At 41.7% G+C, this 19,748-nt stretch overlaps 2 protein-coding genes across 2 annotated transcripts in view; both read right to left on the bottom strand.

Moving 5' to 3' along the window:
• Positions 1-16: 16 nt before the first annotated feature.
• On the bottom strand, positions 17-8,626 carry crk (v-crk avian sarcoma virus CT10 oncogene homolog). The gene is made up of 3 exons (XM_039824375.1): positions 8,082-8,626; positions 6,508-7,094; positions 17-1,470 (listed from the first exon to the last, which is right to left on the bottom strand). Exons 1-3 carry the CDS (start codon positions 8,299-8,301, stop codon positions 1,333-1,335), a joined length of 945 nt encoding a protein of 314 aa, XP_039680309.1. The 5' UTR covers positions 8,302-8,626; the 3' UTR covers positions 17-1,332.
• Positions 8,627-14,757: 6,131 nt separating this feature from the next.
• The window catches only part of lrrc75a (leucine rich repeat containing 75A), a 49,130-nt gene continuing 44,139 nt past the window's right edge, over positions 14,758-19,748 (bottom strand). The window contains exons 4-5 of the mRNA XM_039826416.1: positions 17,260-17,533; positions 14,758-16,221 (exon numbers count right to left, since the gene is read on the bottom strand). Of these exons, the coding sequence (XP_039682350.1) occupies positions 15,616-16,221; positions 17,260-17,533 (880 nt within the window). The 3' untranslated portion in view covers positions 14,758-15,615. The remainder of the gene's footprint in view (positions 16,222-17,259; positions 17,534-19,748) is intronic.

Genomic DNA, 19,748 nt, shown 5'->3' with positions numbered 1-19,748 from the left:
CAACCAATCACGTCCTCTTTCTCTCTCTCGGCTGCCTAACCCTCCGTTTGTTCAAAAATCTCCACTCTGGCCGGAGTTTTTAGAAAGACTCGGTTTCAGAGGCGAATTCTCCGTTTGCGTATAAACGAAGTCGGGATGAGAGCTTACAACAGCCCCGCGGACACATCCACAGTCAGCCCCCAGCCAGCTAGCAGCCAGCCACCATCATTACAGCAATCCAACCCCGGGCAGCACTCTACTCCGGTGCTAAGGACGCTAACGGCAGTTTACTGAACCGTCGGGAAAAAGACCCAGGCACCCGAGTCAGAACAGCCGCCATTCGCAACGTTACATCTCTGTTAGAGTTCCCGGTGTTTGTGCCGAAAATGTCCTCCCTGCCGAATTACCTGCCCCGAATTACCCAAATCAACTTTGGTTTTTCTAGGAATTAAAACATACAAAATAGAATGTTTTAACTAGTTTTAACTTTAGAGGGTCTTGTAAGCGCATTTTGCTACGTTCACCCACAGCTAGGCTAGCAGTTTCGCCCTGCTTCCAGTCTTTATGCCAAGCTACGCTAATCAGCTGCTGGTGGTAGCTTCATACCTACCGTACAGACACAGAGTAGTATCAATCTCCTCATGTAACTCTTGGTAAAACAATGAATAAGCATATTTCTAAAAATGTCAAACTACGCTTTTAACAAAGTTCATGAAAGAAATTCAATGATGCAGCTTTAAACAAGACACAACACATGAAAACTGTGTTGTTACCCCTCAAGTTGTTACTGTATTCCCATCTGACATGAATGCAGCACCCGTGATCCTACAGCGCTGTAACCATGGCGACGGATGAAGACGAGGATGAAAAAAAAAAAATGACACAGCACTGAGCAGTTATCAACTGGCTCCAACACAGGAAGAGGAAGTGGTTGAACTCTGCGGCGAGGAGTCTCCTGAGGAGCGAGTGTTGATAACGTGTCCACGGCAGGGACATGACGAGGGGAGAATCTAAAGGGTGCTGCCACATCCATGGAACAGGAGATACAGTTTATAGTTCGACTGTAGAGTATATGACCCTTTTTTTTTTTTAAGTTAGTCAGTCAGAGCAGGTGGTGGAGAAGGGTGGGCATGATTATTCAGAGGGGTAGAAATGGAGGGTGTGCGCGTTACAAGGGTCCGGCAACGGCGTGTTTGTTTTGTTCTCAGTGATTCTCTGAAACTGTACTTGGTTAAAAGCTGGAGCAGACGTGAGGGGAGCAGGTGGATCATGTGGAATGGGTTGGAAGGGAGGTAGGGAGGGGTGAGGAAGGGTCTAATACTAGTGTCCAGGTTGCGGCCTGGCTGTCCGCTCTCAGCTGAGCTCATCCTCTGCGTTGTGCTGGTCCAGCAGTTTGACGTGTGTGAAGGGAAAGTGGCCACGTTTGCCTTTACATTCACCCTCCCACTGGCCGTTCACGTTTATTTTGGTCACCTTCACCATATCGCCCACCTGGGGAGGGAGGGGAGAGACGAAAAGGTGTGAGAGCTCAGCAGCGAGGAGTCATTATGTGACAGATGAAAGGACAAGATTTATTATGATCATTAGAAAATAATAAAAATAAAATACAGATAACTCCGTATCCTCTCGAATCCATGGTTGCCAGAGAAAGCTGAAAAAAATTGTTGGCTCAACAGAATATTAACATTTTTGATCATTTATTTATTGTTTTGGTCATTTATTAAGCAAAAACGCCAATTATCCACCTGGTTCCAGTTCCACAGATATGAGGATTTGCTGCTTTTATATCACTCTAAATGGACTTTTTTGGTTAAGGACTGTTGGATCTTGGATTCTGGGAATTTGTGCTAGGCATTTTCACATTTTTTTGACACTCTATAGACTAAATTACTAGCAGATTAACAAACATTTTAATGAAAAATAAACCCCCAAAACACTACACATTAGTTTCAGCCCTACTGCCAGGTGCAAGCATGTATGATTAAAATTGGACAGGGTGAGCAGTGGTTGTTCTTGTGTCACTGAAACTGAGCAAACAAGACAGTTCCAAAGTTCAAGTCAATGTGGGTGACGACTAAATACTCAGGGGTTAAAGTGGTGTGGGCACTCCGACACTCCTCCAGGGCACATATTATCAGTTTGATGACCCGTTACCAGTTCAGACAATCTTCCTTGTGTTAAATCAATGTGTAACTGGCAGCACTGACTCTAGGGGTGTGCAAAATAAAAAATAAAAAAAAAATAAAAAATCAATTCACATTCGAATCACGATTCAAGCTCTACCGATTCAAAATCGATTCATATTGTTTTATAAAAAAATATATATATTTTTTTGTTTTGTTTTATTGTATGTCTAATGCAATCACATGGGAACAGTAACTACATTTACATACTGTGAATAATTTTTTTATTTTTTTTTATTTTTTTAAATCGAGAATTGTATTAATAATAATCATATATATATATATATAGCAAAAAAAGTTAGGAAATTTGTGTTTGGTAGATTATTTCTCTGTGGTAACAATGCTTTTGGCAATAAATCTTATACTGTTGGAAAGCCTGTTTAGTTCCCTTTCAAATTGTGCCCCATTTGTAAGGAACATGCATTTGTGGGATGAGCAGCAGCGCTGAGTATATGGGTTACGCCCATGAAAAATTCGCCAAATCTTCTCTGCCATTGCCAAACATATGCAACACGTGCACTGGAACCTGAACATGTGGAGGAACGTTATGTTCAGTGATGAGTCAAGAGTCTGCCTACGGCAGTTGGATCGTAGGGTTAAAGTGTGGAGAAGACACGGAGAACGCTATGCTGATTGCTGCACCGATAGAGTAACACCTTTTGGTGGAGGCAGTGTGATGGTGTGGGGCGGCATCTCCCTCACTGGAAAAACGAGGCTTGTCATCATTGAAGGCAATCTCAATGCAGAGAGATATAGAGATGAGATTCTGCAACCGGTGGCAATCCCATATCTCCACAGTCTGGGACCGAACTCTATCCTCTAAGATGACAACGCTGGCCCCCACAGGGCAGGGTTTATCAGAGTCTACCTCCAGATTGTGGGAGTGGAGAGGATGGAATGGGCTGCCAGCAGTCCTGACCTCAACCCCATTGAACACTTGTGGGATCAGATTGGGTGTGCTGTTCGTGCCAGAGTGACCAACACAACCACGTTGGCTGACTTGCGACAAATGCTGGTTGAAGAATGGGATGCCATCCTACACCAGTGTGTGACCAGGCTGGTGACCAGCATGAGGAGGAGGTGCCAGGCTGTTGTGGCTGTGTATGGTTCTTCCACACGCTACTGAGGCTCCAGTTTGTGAAATGAATAAATTGTTAAATTTCCAATATGTCTTGTTTCTTCAGACTTCAATCATCCAATCCACCAAACGAGTCAATGGCAGAATAAGCTGTTTGGCATTGGCAGAGAATATTTGGCAATTTTGTTCATGGGCGCAACCCACATACTCAGCACTGCTGCTCATCCCACAAATGCATGTTCCTTACAAATGGGGCACCATTTGAAAGGGAACTAAACAGGCTTTCCAACGGTATAACATTTATTGCCAAAAAGCATTGTTACCACAGAGAAATAATCTACCAACACAAATATAAATATATATATAGTTATGGCATTTAAGCCTTTATTTGTGACAGGACAGCTTAGACATGAAAGGGGAGAGAGAGAGAGGGGGAATGACATGCAGCAAAGGGACGCAGGTCGGATTCAAACCCGCGGCCTCTGCGTTGAGGACTGAGCCTCTGTATATGGGTGCGCTCTACCAGGTTTCTACCCAGGCACCAGCTTAAGAATATTCTTAAAAGCTGGTTGTAACATTCTATGTTTTGCATTTTTCTTGAAAATGTCTAAATCTTCTAGGACGTAAAATAAGATATTATAAAAAGATGATGATTATGTAGTTTAGTATACCTCCTAGGTACGGTGATTCATAAGTCACAGGATTGATCAATGGGCTGTATATAAGGAAACTGGAAACAGAAAGACCATCCTGAAGAAGGCAAGATAGCCTGAAACGTTTGAATAAAGCATGTTGTACTGGAGAAGAGAGTGTGCAGACGTTTTCATTTTGATGTCCGTCTAACAGTCCAAAACCCAAACATATTTAATTTGCTATCTGACAAAGGGCAACAACTCTTCACATTTGAGAACCTGAAACCAGTAAATATTTGGCCTCTTTGCTTGAAACATCAGTCTCAACTCACAAGTGAATGCTTGCATGCTTTGCTGTAGCTTGTGGATATCATTAATTTAAACTGCTGGCTGCTGTTTGTTTGTCTTTTTGTAGGTCACTCGTTCACAACATTGTGTTAGGAAACTGTTTTTTTTAACAAAGCAAAATGTTGTGTTTTTCACAAAAAGGTGTCCCTGAAGCACAGTGAGCAAAGGATGAGCAAAGGATTAGCAATGGATAAGGCTTTATACAGCAGGTATCGATGCATTCAAAATGTCCTTAGGATCGACTACTAGGCATTACATTTAGGATTCTTTAAATAGAGATGCCGATGTGTCTGCATAGTGAAAAGCATGAAGACTTTTTCATTATGTAACAAACCACAGCCATTTGAATACTAGTCCCAGCCAACTTACTGTAAGGTGTTGGTGCCATTTTGGCTCCCTATAGTATAGAGGGCAAAATACCGTAAACACCATTAAGATGCAAATCAATACAGCAAAACCTCAAGCTATGGCCTCTAAATTACCACACAGTTAAAGCAACACTTCTTTGAGACAGTTCATACAAAAACTGAACAGTATAAGCCTCGGTCTTTTGGTAACTTATTAATCGTTTAGGTCAATTTCAAAGCAACAATGCCAAACATAACCTTGTTCCAGCTTCTTAAATGTAGGGATTGAATGCCTTTCTCTGGTTATTATGATTGTAAATTGAATACCTTTGGGACTGTTGGTTGGAAACAAACTGTGGTTCAAAGACTTCACCTTAGGCTTTAGGAAAGTGTGATGGATATTTTTTTCTAATTTTAGTGACATTTCATAAAACAAACAACTCATCGTTAATCAAGAAAATAATCTGCAGATTGCTCACTAATGAATGTTCGTTGCCTCCCTACTTTGTTCCTGGGCTATTGAAGTGGATTGATTCAAATTGGACTAGTTTTATTAGCTCCAATGCCTTTATCATTATCACATACATGCATGGACTGGCATCTTCACAAGGACTGAAAATAGAGCTTTTTATATCCAATTTTATAATAGCCTATAACTACTGCCACAGCTTTATGGTGCTGAAATGTTTTCTGTTAGCCTGGATGCCAGCTGAACTTAGCCCCGCCCACAACATTTGAGGTCGGTAAGTTCATATTCTGACTAGAATCTGAGTATGACGACGTCAGGCTAGTTTTCTGTGTCTCGAAACTTCAAAAACAAGTAACAGCATTAATACATATAACCACATGACAGAGATTCAGCATTATGGACTTGACAGTGTTATTAAGATGACAGACGCGGCTAGAATACACAATATAATTAAACTAATACATGATTTTAAGTTAGTTTCATTTACCACAGATAAGGAGTGATCTTCACAATCAGAGAGGGTTTTCTGAAGATAATGAGACAAGGAAACATGAGCTAATTATTAACTGTCCAGTGCCGCCTTGCTGAGTCACTAGTAGCCAACTGGAGTGGAGGAAACACGCAGCCTCACATAGGTCTAAGCCAGACAAGTCCTCCACAGGTGGGAGTGCCAGAAACCAACTCATACAAAGGACCCATCGGTCATATGTAACTGAGCAAAGTTAAAATAAACAAAAGTTTTTTTATGGCTGACAAATGAGCTGGAGAAAGAAATCAACCAGCAGCAGACTTGTGGAGTCCAAGGATGGATCTGTATTTCGTATCTTACTAGCGTTGCAGGGCAGGAGAGACAAGAGCATACTCCGACTAGTGTGTCTCTGAGTCCCACTCCTGGCTCAGCTTGACTCCTGGCTTCACAGAGACCAGAGGAAATGGTCCTGTTCCCAAACACAAACTATTTCCTTCCCCCAACGACCTGCTCCGTGGGAGCCCCGCTCTCGCTTCCGGACAGTTTAACAGCCCAGCCACCGTGAGCAGGGAGCAAAGCTTAATGGCAGTTTTCATATTGGGGCACCCTATTATGTTAAAATCATCTTTCTTTGTATTCCAAAGAGATGAAGCCAACGAGCTAATAAACATTTTGGGCAGACTTTATGCAGAGGTTTCTTTAATGCCACTGGACTGATTGCTGCAGAAGAGATATTAAATGAACAGCTTATCTAGAAACTACATAGAGATCTGGCTGTGCGCTTTCTGACCTTGATGATTTCTATTCACCCTGCTCAACAAATACTATGTTTGGTAGTAATGGAAAAAGAAAGCAAAATAATGTGAGCTCAGTCTTGATAGGCTTAAAGGGCTGGCCCTACATCCTTCTTCACTAACTGTCTCCTTTCCTCTAGCACATGTTAAGAGGATGCATAGAGTCAGGAAAATAACCACACACACACACACACACACACACATTTACCTCTAAGGCCAGGGCAGTCTTGTCATAGGCATTAGGCACCCTCTTCTGTATGGCCCTGGCATAGACAGGTCCATTCTGGAGATTTGGGAGGGGGGTGGGCTGGGCGTACTGGCTGGGGTCTCCCAGCAGCGGAGGGCCGGACTGTGCTGCAGAGCCGTCAGAGTTCCCTAGCATTCCCATTCCTCCCGGCGGCCCCCCAGGAACGCCGGGCCCTGCCATCGAACTCGGAGACGCTGGTCGGTACTTCTCCACGTACGGCACTGGGATCATCCCCGCCCGGCCTTCAGAGTTCTGGGCATTCCACCACTGCTCCTCTGGCTTCTCCAGAACTCGGAGAATATCGCCCTTCCTAAATGGGAGATCCTCCTCGTCATTGCCGGGAAAATCGAAAAGTGCTCGGACATACTCGTCTTCCAGGCGAGGCGGGGGACCGCCGGGGCCGAGGCTGATGAAGGAAGTGTGTCTGGACTTGTTAATGGGTTCTATTAAGGTGGTGGTGTCCAAGTAGTGGATTTTGTAGAACTCTAGCAAAGCAGGGAGAGCGTCGAACTCCTGGTCACCGATACGAAACCTCGGATGGGCCAAAACTGGTGAAAATGAGGGAGGATGGAAGAGGAGTCAGAATCAGAACAGGATTTATTGCTAAGCAAGTAACACAAGAACTTTGCCTAGGTGGTTGGTGCATACATAAACATATTAAAAGGAAATGAACAATTAATGATAAAAGACATGATAAACTTAACAAATATGTACAATATAACTAAGTCTAACTATAAGAAAAGAAGGCTGTATGGTTTAGTGCAGGATGTGCAACAATGTTGAGGGAGTGTGTGCAAAAGTTCAGAATGTTTAGTATGTGCAATGGTCAGGTATATAGTCCAGGAAGAAAAAAAAAAAAAACATATAATTTCTTATTCAACATACTACTTGCTCTTGCATGTTCAAATCCGGAAGATCTGAAGCATATCTATTTATGTAACCAAGCATGATAGTGGTGCTTTCCAGAGTGACCAGGAAGGATTTTTGTTTCCTTATTTTGCATTTCTTTCCTCGGTCATATTTGTTTTGTTCCTTTCAATGAAAGGTCTGTGCAGTTTTGAAAAAGCAGGAGGATATACAACAAATATTCGTCTGCAATGCCCACACAGGAAAAACCCCAGCAGAGGCAGGGGACAACGGCTGGTCAAAGTCTATTAAAACCTGGCATTATGACAGACTTTTGAACATTTACAACTCTCTCAGGGTCAGTGTCAGCTGATAAATTAGGCTCATTTTAAAAGGTGTATTTTAGTGACAAAAACGTGCACCAATCTCTGTGATTTACCGAACCAATGTATTGTGTACTGTCTAGCGAGTTGTCTGTCTGAGTACTCGTGCAAGGTCTGAAACCATTGCAACGTAACAACCCAACATTGCATTGACACATGTTTTAATGTGTCTGGCCTGCCTATATTGTCCATACAAGAGAGTGGAAAGGCACTATTGCGCATCTCTTTTTGGTGCAAGTCATGCAAGAATGGTCACATCAGCATCTCCATAATACCGAGGCCCTCCAAACCACTCTGTTATCTTACCTGGACCGGATTGTCGGTTGTTGCTGATGCTGTTAATTATGTAATGCGAGACTTTGGAGTTCTCCGATACCGAGAGCACGTAGTCGCCGGGGCTGGTGATGGAGTCCCGGACCAGAAACACGCCGTGCCTCTGCCCCTGCAACAGAGACACAGCCTCCTGCCTGCTTAACCGACCCCAGTACCAACTGCCTCGGTCCTCAGCGTCAAAATTTCCGGCCATGATAACCACTCCAAAGCCGAGGCTTCACCGGGCCTTCCCTTCTCTCCCTCCCGTTATCCACAAGCAGAGCCTTCAACTCATACAAAAACTTTAGCGCCTAGAGCACGTTTAGTAAACAGGCGACATCCGCAGCTGGCCGTCTGGACATCAATTCGCCGATATAGAACCACAAGCACGAAATAAAAAGGACTCTTATTCGGTTTATGAGCGGAATTAAGCTCTAATAATCATGTAATGCGTTTAAGCGACAGAATTTCAGCCACAATCCAGCGACCGATGACAACTAACTTCAAAAACTGAAATGGCGGATACGGGAAAACAAAAAAAGACACCTCTCACCGGATGTGACGCAGTAATTATGTGCACCAGACGCACCAGTGTCAAGTTAGTCAGAATCTAAGAAAGTAAAAACTATCAAAATAAAACCATTTAGAGCGGCACAATATTATATTGCTATAATCACACATACTTTTAATAATCAGAAACAGTCTGAATACAACAACGCCATTTGGCGATTATTCTATTATAAACTTGGCGTCGCGTACTAAATATTTAGGTGTATATTTTCTTTTTTAAAGGTGACACATTTTGCAAGCTCTAATTTTGGAGTAAACTGCTCTTCCAGTTCATGTTAACGCTGTTTAACTTGACGGCCCTGTCCTTTAGGTTGGTGGGTTGCTGTCAAACCTAAAGCTTTGGACGACGCTGAAGTTGGCTCAACATCGAAGCTGCTGTATTTACCTGTCTATGGTATTTACCTATGGTATTTACACTGCGGACACCAATTTTGCTCCCTCAAGCATTAGAAGCTCTCAAAAATATGTCTAGCACATTTAACCCGGTAAATAGCGGCTCGGTTGCAAATTGTAAGCTTGGCCACTAGATGTCAGCCAAATACTATTAGAAATCCTTAATCGTTTCAATATCCATATTGTTATGGCTGAATGTTGTGGTCTAATATCCAATAGAACCAACATACCCCTAAATACTTTAAGGATTAACTTTAAAACTAGTTGCAGACAGAAACCAATCAAGGCACTATTTAACTGAACCAAAACTATCATCATTCTGTATCAATCAAATTTTGATGCCACTGGTCTTGTGGGGCAAGTAGGGCAAGTGGGGCAAAGCTATGCTTGCAACCGAAAAAGTGGTTTTAGAGGTGGCCTACTGAGTAACCTAGAAATTAATATAATTTTGGATTATTGCATGACATAAAAAAATCCTCGGTAGCTGCTGTTTTTTTTATCATTCTTCTACAACGTAAGGTCAATGGCTAAATATAATAGTTTTAAATGTGCTTGGCTCGAGAGAATGCTTTGTGGGGATAGCCCCATGCTCGCAATGTCAAGGGAGTGTGGGAAAACAACAATACACGACACGCCCAAAGCCTTTCGGATGCCATCAATTTGATGCCATGTGGGGCTGATTTTCTATTGCTTCACTGCAATTTGATTGGCTATTTGCCAAGTGCTGTTGCTTAGCATTTCTACCGTCGTTTGCTCATAGTTGGCAGATGTTAGTGTTTCTTTTAAAGAATATAGTAATTGGTCACCAGTAGGCCAATATCTACAGCACATATTTAAAAGTCTGCCTTTTAAAGATAAACTTGACACCTCTGATGCCACCTCGGCAGGATATTGTTATAAACCAGCCACTAGTTAAAAAAAAGAAGAAAAAAAAGAATCGCAGATTTACCAGTGGTTCTCCAGGAAGAAATGGCTGCTAGCTAGCAGAAGAACAGGCTTTCAGGATCTCATGCATCTTTTTGAGAGGATTACCAAACATTAAAGCAGCAGGACAATCAGTTAAATGCACACATTTATGCCATAGTTAGCCTACTATGCTTTCTTATCACTTTACAACACCCTTTGTAATTGACTTTTAAGTTGTAATAGCTTTGTTTATTTTTAGGTTCTAGGTTTTAGGTTACACTCTCTGGGCGCCAACACTGGAAATAGCTGACACCTATAGCCAAACATTTGCTGTGGATGACAGATCTCGAGCAGTCACAATATTCACTCACAAAAGTAAGAAAATGCAGGATTTGTTTTTGCATCATAGAATTTATTGGGATCCATGGCAAAACAGAAAATTATATACTTTACAATTTCATCTGTAAATGAATGCACAGAGCATTCTTTGCAATAGATCACCTGATAAAGTGGCATGAAAATTAAAGAGCCATGTAAGCTTTAGGTAAAGGGTGACAGAAGAATATACTGTATACAGAATAATACAGAGGTATACTGTATATTGAGAAATATATATTGAAGAAAGACTCATGAAGAGAGAAAAGACTCAAAATACTCTGCCTTCAGATTCATATTACCATGTTTTTTTTTACATTTCACAATATATCAGCAGTCTTTGAGCAATACATAAACGGCATCTTCACATCTTCTGGTCACTTAAAGCATTCGCCCGTCCTGCCTTATGAGTTATGTTAAACGGTACGTTTTACTCTAACATAAAGGACTGTAGTTACTTTGCACGTAATGACGAGCAGAGAGAGTTTTAGGTCATTGTGCCTGACCTTTGTACAAAGAGCCAATGGTGAAACAGACATACAGAGCACTCTGGGAGAGAACACCACAGAAAAATAGACTAGTGGCTACAATCGGAATTACATATCTCTATATTCAAGCATTTTCTGGGCAAGTTAGTCCGTTAGTCCGTGCTGCAAACACACTTTTTTTCTTGTTAGGATGGACGACTTTTGAAAAGATTTCAAGAAACCATGTTCATGCATTCTTGTGTGGAATCTAGTTATGGGCAGATTGATTTGTGTCCTTTCGAGTTTTGCTACTTTTTGCAAAATACGGACTGTACTAGAACCCTATATTTAGGCTACTACACTCTGTTATAGTACATGCATGTTTGACAGCTAGTGCTGCCCGTCCCACAAAACATCTCTACAATGCATTACCAGTAATGGTAAGAATAAGTCAAGTCAAATTTACTTATAAAGCCCATTAAAAAAGAACCCACATAGACCAAAGTGCTGTACAGACCAGAGGAGGTAGCTAAAATCACAAAAAAGGACATAAACAGGTAGGCTATTGCACACAGCTTATAGGCACAAATACAGAGATCAGCCACATCAGGAGGATTCGCTAGTGAATAAAAATGTGTTTTGAGCCTGGGCTTAAAAGAGCCAATAGAGGGCAGAGATCTGATAAAGAGGGGAATGCTGTTTCACAGTCTAGGGGCCGCAACAGTAAAGGCGTGGTGTCAGGAGCCTGGCTGTGGCATTCTGAACCAATTGCAGTCTGGACAGGAAAGACATAATATACAGTATACATGAAATTGGAGTATTCCAAGCGAGAGGATATAAATATGTGGGTGGCTTTCTCAAGATCTTTGAACGAGAGAAACAACTTGATTTTAAAGTTGGAAGAAACTGTCTTTTACTACTAATCGTGTATAGTTTACATTAAGAAAGATAAAATATTAATTTGAATGATTGATTCAGCATCCCACTTGTATGTAGGTTGGAGGCTATGTAAGCTCAAAATGATGTTTCAGAAATGTCACTGACCAACGATCTGTTCTTTTTGAGGGGCAAGTAGGACCCGTCCCAGTTTGAGAGAACGGTTTATTTGACTTTGTTCAGTGAGTAGCTGCCAGGCTGTCTCGACGCGAGTCACTTGTTGACCTTCTCTATCAAGACAATTATTCCTGTTCATTCATTGTTTTTTCCCGATATTTTGAGCGACTGCACCACCGTGGCAGGCACCGAGGGCGTGGGCAGTATGAGTGGTAGGCCTACGTTCGAAAATTAGTTTTTTCATTTTCCCCCATCACTAGTGGAATCAGATCAAAATGCAGAATCGGTTTTGTTAATGGCTTCCAATCAGTTTAAGATCAAACTGCACTGAATCCTTCCTATCAAAGGTGGATGACATCGAGTGACGAAAGGTTTCCAATTAAAAGCCCACATCCATGTTGATGTGTTAGTCTAATTCTGTTTGGTATATCTTTGCTTCGATTTGCTGTGACTTTAACATAAAAGCAGATAAGTGCATGGCTTTAGCACATTACAAACCACAGTAAACCTGAGAATAAAAACTATACACTTCCACAAATTTAAATTTGATATATATACTGTATATATATATATATATATATATATAATTTTTTTTTTAATCGTTTGGAATAAATTTCATTCATTCATTCTTGATGTTGAAGTCAAATGCAGTGAGTCAGTTTGAACATGAGCATCGGGTCTAACCAGTGACTGTATACTTCATGTGAAGCCAATGATCCACACTGACCAATTAGTTGATGGTATGCAAACATTTACGTCACAATCTGAACTCACTATACAGCAATCAATATTTGATGTCTTGGCTTCAATTGCTGAAAAATCAAGACAATCTTTTTCTGTCTCATTCACTGTGTATGTAGTCTAAATCCACGAAAAAAGATTTCACTCTTTTCAGCCGGATGTCCGTTACCTTGCACTTTCTTTGTGTTGGAATTTTAAACTCCGGTGGTGAACAGGACAGTGGTGAACTGCTCCTCAGATCTCTGCAGGGTAAATCCAAACAGCTAGCTAGATTGGTCCAATCTGAGTTATCTGTTGCACGACTAAAACAACTTTTGAACGTACACATGTTCCACCCTTACAAGTTCCTTCCCGTGGCTATTTTGCAGCAGCACTGGGGCTCTGTGCGGCACGTAGTGCCGCCCATGACGATTGTGATTGGTTTAAAGACATGCCAATAAACCAGAGCACGTTTTACTCCCATCCTATAATGCTGTGTGAACTCGCCAGACCCTCCTACGCAGCGCTGTGGAGGAAGGTCTGGCAATGCGAGACTACTGTGTATGTGATGATGATGCACTCAGCTGACCTGCCCACTACTGTTCAGCATCACAACCCATCTGCCTCTCTGTTTAAAGGGTTCATTGCACTGAGCTGTTTGTAAAAATTGATTTTGCAGGTTCAATGCAATAATAACTTATTGTAAAGGTAGCTTAAAGGGAAGTTTCTCTTTGTAATCGGCTTTCGGTGAAATGCCAATGAATTTAGTTTGTTAAGTTCTCACAATTCCCTCGCACACCAATAAACAGATATAATACTCTGTAGGTTAAAACAGACAGAAAAAAAAGTATTATAAAACGAGTTGCTTTTTTTTTTTTTAAATTGCATATGTTAAATTGCTGATTTTGCTGTGAAGTCACTGGATTCCTTTTAGAAATGTATTGGATAACCTTTAAATGATCGCTTGCCTTGCTTTTAGTGGCTCTGCTAAATGAAAATGTGAATAAAAATCCATTAATTTTAATGAAACCATGCCGTACTTGCAAGTCAGCTTTTTACATCAAATCAACCCACAGGTTATTTATACAGGTTATTTAGAATTCCGCTTCCATTTAATTTGAGTTTCTAGAGATTATTTCTTCCTTATCAGAATATGGTTTCAATAAAATCTTTCAGACAGAAAACAGCTTTGCATGTGATTCTTTGGGGAACTGACTGTTATTCAGTAGAGTACATATCTCTGCCAATGCTATGCAAAGTCCTAATCCTTTCAGAGGTAATATATCCTGCTAGCAGAAAGACAGCGTCTGTTGGTTGAATTCTGCAATATAAGCAACAAATACCGTATTGTAAAGAGGCACTCCAACAATTTAGTATTGCACATCCATAACGTTGGAGGATTTGCAGCAGGCTAAGACCCAGAAATGTACTGCCTTCTTGCACACTGAAAAGTCTATGTGACAGATGTGTAGACAAACATGCTGGTCTATATGAAATTTGCCTGATGATGTGTTGCAACTGCAAGCATCAGCATGCCATTAAAGGCCTTCATTTGTTATGCCACACACGTTAACCGGTCCAAAGGTGAATGTATTGGCGCCTGAGGCACCTGTCTGGGGAAAAGTATGAATGAATTTATTCATTGATTTTTTTCAATGTTTTATGATGGTTTATTTTATATATATTTATTCTAATTAAGAGTCTGGTTCACTTTTTAACCAGCTTTAAGCATTATTCATGTACACAAACACAGCTTGAACTATCCCAGACCACAAAAGTAACCTATATTAATCCTTGAATTGAATGGTATTCCTCTTTAAATAGCTAATCTACAATTTAAACAATTGCCCCTGCACAGATAAAAACTATGCTATATATGCTATACATCCAAAAATAAAGTTTTGTTTCTTAAAGCTTTGCATGGACTATAAGTGACACATGGAATGGAAAGCACAGGCTGGGTGAGAGCTACATACTTCAAAAAGATATATTTGTTGTAACCCAGCAGACACGTGAATGTGATCAGCTGCTGCCTAAATATAAACACAGCGCTGTAAGCATGTGGTGCACACTGGTGTAAAGTACCGTGAAGCATGACCTGGATTATGAGAACAAGGCTTCAAAATAGTTCAACTTGATACCCCAGCACTTTGCTTTGGGACACATGGCAATAATTATCACATCTAGCCACTGTAAAGCAAGTCCTTTTTTTTTTTTACTGTTTTCTTTACAATCATCAGGCCTTTACTGTCTCCTTTTCAGTCGCTTTTTTCTTCTGGTTTCAGCTGACTAATTTCATCTTCAGAGCACTTCTCTTCCACTAACGCACGGTGCATCTGTCGGTGTTTTAAGGAGCAACTGATTTCCACGAAGCAGTCGGCTTGACTTTTGATTTCCGTCTGTCTTCCGATCCATCTGGCTAGCCGTGGACGTGTGTGGGAGGGAAACATTTTATACATTACCATGTCTAGTTTTTGGCAAACACATTTTTCAAAAGGTTTAAGGGCCCTGACTAGTTTGAGCGATCTGTTTTCATATTTTCTTTTTTAATCTTTCAACAACTCTTAACCAGTTACGGGACGTGTCGCAGGCACGTGTAGGTATCACCAGGGTTACCAGGAGGAAAGGACCTGAATAAAAATAAAATAACATTCTATATATAAAAGCCTCATGTGATATAATTATTCAGTCTATTCTATGCAATAGCATCCCTAATCTATTCGTACTTTAAAAACAGAAAGTTACGATAAAACGGACGTCCTGTTGGGGATTGTCTTCTCATGTTACAGTCACCGAGAGTCACCTAGGTTCAGCTGTCACTCTGCCAGTATCTGAACGCTCTGGTGGCTGCTCACAAATCAGATCAGTGGATGGAGTATCCAGTGGCATGTTCATATGGATTACATCCTTCCCACACTGCAGCCCGTCTGACCTCGAGCACACTCGGTTATCCTCTGCAGGAGACAAAGTCTTCTCTTGCCTCCTTCCACACAGGACTCGACACAGGAGGGGAAACATAAGCAGAGCAGAGCAGGGAGCAGCAATCAGGTCAAGTGGTCTGATTGGTCTGTCACCTCTTCTAAGTCTACTTCCTCCATTCTCATTGGCTCAACTGCTGCAGAGGAGTGTTGTGACTGGCTGGAGCGGGACCGGTGGGAGGAGCGGCTCTGTGTGTCGTCATCATCGTCTGCCATCGCTGCCCTCCTCCCTGGCCGCTGCTCTTTCCTCTGCGCCTCCTTCTCTGCCTCCTCCCCTCTCCGCCCCATCCTTCTCCCCACTTTCCTCTGCTCCTCCACTGTCCACATGCTCTCATCCTCATCCTCCTTCCCCTGCACCTCCCTGTCAAAGTCCAGCAGCTCCTCCATCATCTCCTCTATCTCCATCTCTCCATCCAGCTCCTCCTCCACCTCCGACCGGAGCTCGCCCATGCTCTCAGTTCGGTTGTCGTCTGTCTCCTCCTCTTCCCCGAGCCCCCTCAGCCTCTCAGGGGGGTCGCTGGCCTGACTCTCTCCGAACTCCAGGATGGTGGGCAGGTTTCCCTGCTTGGGACAGCGCTTCCTCAGGCTGAGCAGGAAGGGCTGCGGCAGGGAGAAGATGTCCACATTGTTGCCCAGGTCAATCCATGTCACGCTAGGGAAACTGCCGGGATCCTAGGGTCGAGAATATCAACATAATGAATAAAAATATTATCATCATCATCATCTCATTTTATTTCAAGTAAATTACTGCAAGCTAATGAAATCGCTGTCACGACAGTTGTCGACATCTACCAGCTCTTACACACCTGAAATGCAGAAAGAAGTGTCTTCATTTACGACAAATGGAGCTTAAACCCTCAGTGTTGCTGCCAGCCAGTAGCAAACACAGTTGAATGTTCTCTGGCTGTTAGTGCTTTTTTCAAGACTCGGACTGTATTAAAGTAACTAGAAAATTCGCAAATATATCATATATATATATATAAATTTTATATTATTATATAATTTATTTATTCATTATTTTATAAATGTGGCTAGCATCGTTGTTTGCTAAACTGCCATCCTTGTTACTACCAGCAGGTGGTGCCAAAGAAAGAAATGCTTTTAAAATCTGACACACCAAGAACATTATATATATATATATTTTTTTTTTTTCTTGGTAGCATAGATGATATATTTGTGGATTTGGACACTAGATGTAGTTCCTCCAGCAGGATCTAAACTGGCAGGACCTCACCTCACCTAGTTCTACATGCCAAAAAAGCCCTTAATCTGGAGCTAGTACTCTCTGATGGTTCAGGGACTACTGGGGCGATGTTTGCAATAGTGAACGTCTGTGATTGGTCAAAGAAAGACTGTGCAGCACCTCTGTACTGTATGTCTCCTTTACATCCATTCATTACATCAACAAGAACAACATCATGCATCTGTGTTGCTGTTTCCCCCAGTGTGAACCGGTTGTGAACATTGCATCTCATACATGGCTGTCATTTTTTGTGCCAAATCTTCACGGTTCTTTAGATGCGGTGGCAACACAAATGCAAAAAGGTACTTTTCAGTTTCTAGTTTTAGTTCCTACATTTAGGCGACAGCATTCTCTGTAACAGAAAGCAAGGGATCTCATTTACAGGAACTATACTAATATTATTCCACTATATTGGAATTATATTTGCAAATATATGAAAATATTAAAAAGATAAGCGACTTGCAGACCTTCAGGGCGTCAGTCAGCTCCTTCAGAACAGCTCTGGTCAGCCTGTTTCCGTTCAGTGCCAGGGTCTCCAGGTGTGGCAGGACGGCCAGCGTGGGCAGGAGCAGGAGGAACGCCTCGTCTGTCAGGTCGGTGAAGCCCAGCTCCAGGCTGACCACCATGGACGCATTGCGCTGTAGGTATGCACACAGACGCTCCATGTCCCGGGCCACCAGAGGGATACCGGACAGATCCAACGCCCCGCTGGATGGAGGGGCCGACAGGACCGCCTTCAAACTGGAGTTGGACACATGAGCAAACATTAGAGCCAATATGCTTTTGAGGGCCAGCAGTAAGATTGTTGGTTTAGCTTATATTGATTTAAATATATATATATTTGATTACGTTGATTTCTTTTCTGTCAATCTTCTTTTCTGTCAATCAGATTAATTCTACAGAAGCCCTGAAAGGCAAGTGAGAAGTTTCTTAGTCTGATCTAAATTGTTTTCTCTCCTGTGTTTATGACTTAAGAACAGGTGAAAAAAAAGTTCCTAAAAAAATAATAAAATGTTGAAATGGTGGGAGGGGTGACCTATAGCTGTGCTGTTGGATTTCACAGCGGCTTTTGATATCATTGATCAAAATTTGTTTTTACAAAAACTAAAATGTTATAGTTTCGATTCAACTGCAATACTTTGGTTAGGAAGCTATTTAGCAAATATGAAACAGACCGTGTACTTTAATGGGAGTTTTCTCTTTTCATCTCTACATTCTGTGAATAATTTAAACTACATCCTGTGTAGTGTTGTGTTGAATGTTATATCTTATTATTTTGGTTGTTTTTCTTTCTGTGATGTATTGAATGTTGTTTTGTTTGGTGGTTGTTTTTAATGTAATTATGCACGGCAATGTATAGCTGCACACATTTGGGTGGACTCCAGAAAGAATAGCTGTGGCTATGGCCCCAGCTAATGGAGATCACAATAAATCAAATCAATGTTATACCCTGACCCAACCCTGGTCCAACAGGTGATATCCACTATGAAAAATGCTTTCCGTCAGTAAATTTTGGTGCTCGATGTACAAACAGAACCACAATTAGGGGAATAGTTTTACTTTTTGGAAAATAGGATTTCTTGCCGTGTATTAGATAAGAAGATCAATATCACTCTTATATCTGTCTGTTCAAAATGAAGCTGGAGCCAGCAGTTGGTTACCTTAGCTTAGCACAAAGACTAGAAACAGGGGGAAACAGCTAGCCTGACTCTGTCCAGAGGTAAAACTAAATCTTATGAAGCTCACTAATTAACATTTTTGTGTGATATTGATCTTATCATCTAACTTTCGGCAAGAAAGCATATTTCCCAAAATGTCAAACTATTCCTTTAGGTGGAACCATCAGGTATATCAGCAACTTCAAACCAAAAATCTAAAAGCCATGCCAGCTGCATCTGCCTATTAAAGTCCTGTGATGTACCCCACTGTGGTGTTGCAGGCTATACACAAAGACGGAGAGAAAATGAAGAAAATCCCACACTGCATGAGGCAATGTGTGTACAGAAAGTATGCACCGACCTGGCAGCTAATGGAAACTACATAAACACACATTTGAGAACCACAAACACTGCAGCTCTGGGGACTAGAGGATGGATACCTGAACCAAGCTGGGCAGGGTTTGAACAGATATTTAGAAATTATGTTCAGGTTCGGGTCGTGCTTGGTCACATCAGTGCGATAAGGCATTGATCATTTTAATTAAAAAAAAAGCTTATTATGTAGGTGCGTGATATCGGGTGATGATTCAGAAATTATGTAGGGAGACCTCAGAGATGACGACCAGACCGAAGAGTACAAATCAAGTGCAGCTTTATTCAAACAGTGAACAAACTTTCATGACACTGGGACAACCATGAGCATACAGACACGTCTGCCCACGGATGAACCACATGTACATCAGAGCGAATACCTTTTAAACTCTTTTTGTGCTTACACAGCACGAGACATCTATTTCAGTGCACAAGTTTTACTCTTAAACTACACCTTTTATGGCCGATGCTCCTAATAGATTCCCACATTCCTGGCTCCGATTCCTCTGTGTGAAAGTTGTACCCAAACTCATAATAGATTCACACATTCTAAGCTAGGCTTCACTATGAGACCATATCATCTTAAACTGACTGGTCTCTAGAAACTCCTTAGAATATATAAGATACATTCAAACATTTGCATGCACACATACCAAACCTATCAGTGCGCACCTGTGCTAACGAGCGCTTGTTGCCCCGTGCTTAATAAAAGCGGGCTTTCCACACAAACAAACGTATGTGTCATTAGTATGAGAAAAAAACAAGATTATAACTTTGGCGGGCTCGGGTCGGGCTCGGACATAAATATCTTAATGCCTGTCGGGCTCGGGCCGGGTTTGGTTACTGCTCTGTCGGATGCGGGCCGGGCTCGGACGGAAAAATGCGGCGCGATCCACACTCTAATGGGGAAACAAATAAAGACAGAG

This window comes from Perca fluviatilis, chromosome 2 (genome assembly GCF_010015445.1).
Source record: "Perca fluviatilis chromosome 2, GENO_Pfluv_1.0, whole genome shotgun sequence".
Classification (NCBI taxonomy): Eukaryota; Metazoa; Chordata; class Actinopteri; order Perciformes; family Percidae; genus Perca; species Perca fluviatilis.
This window is presented reverse-complemented; position numbering and strand designations above follow the sequence as displayed.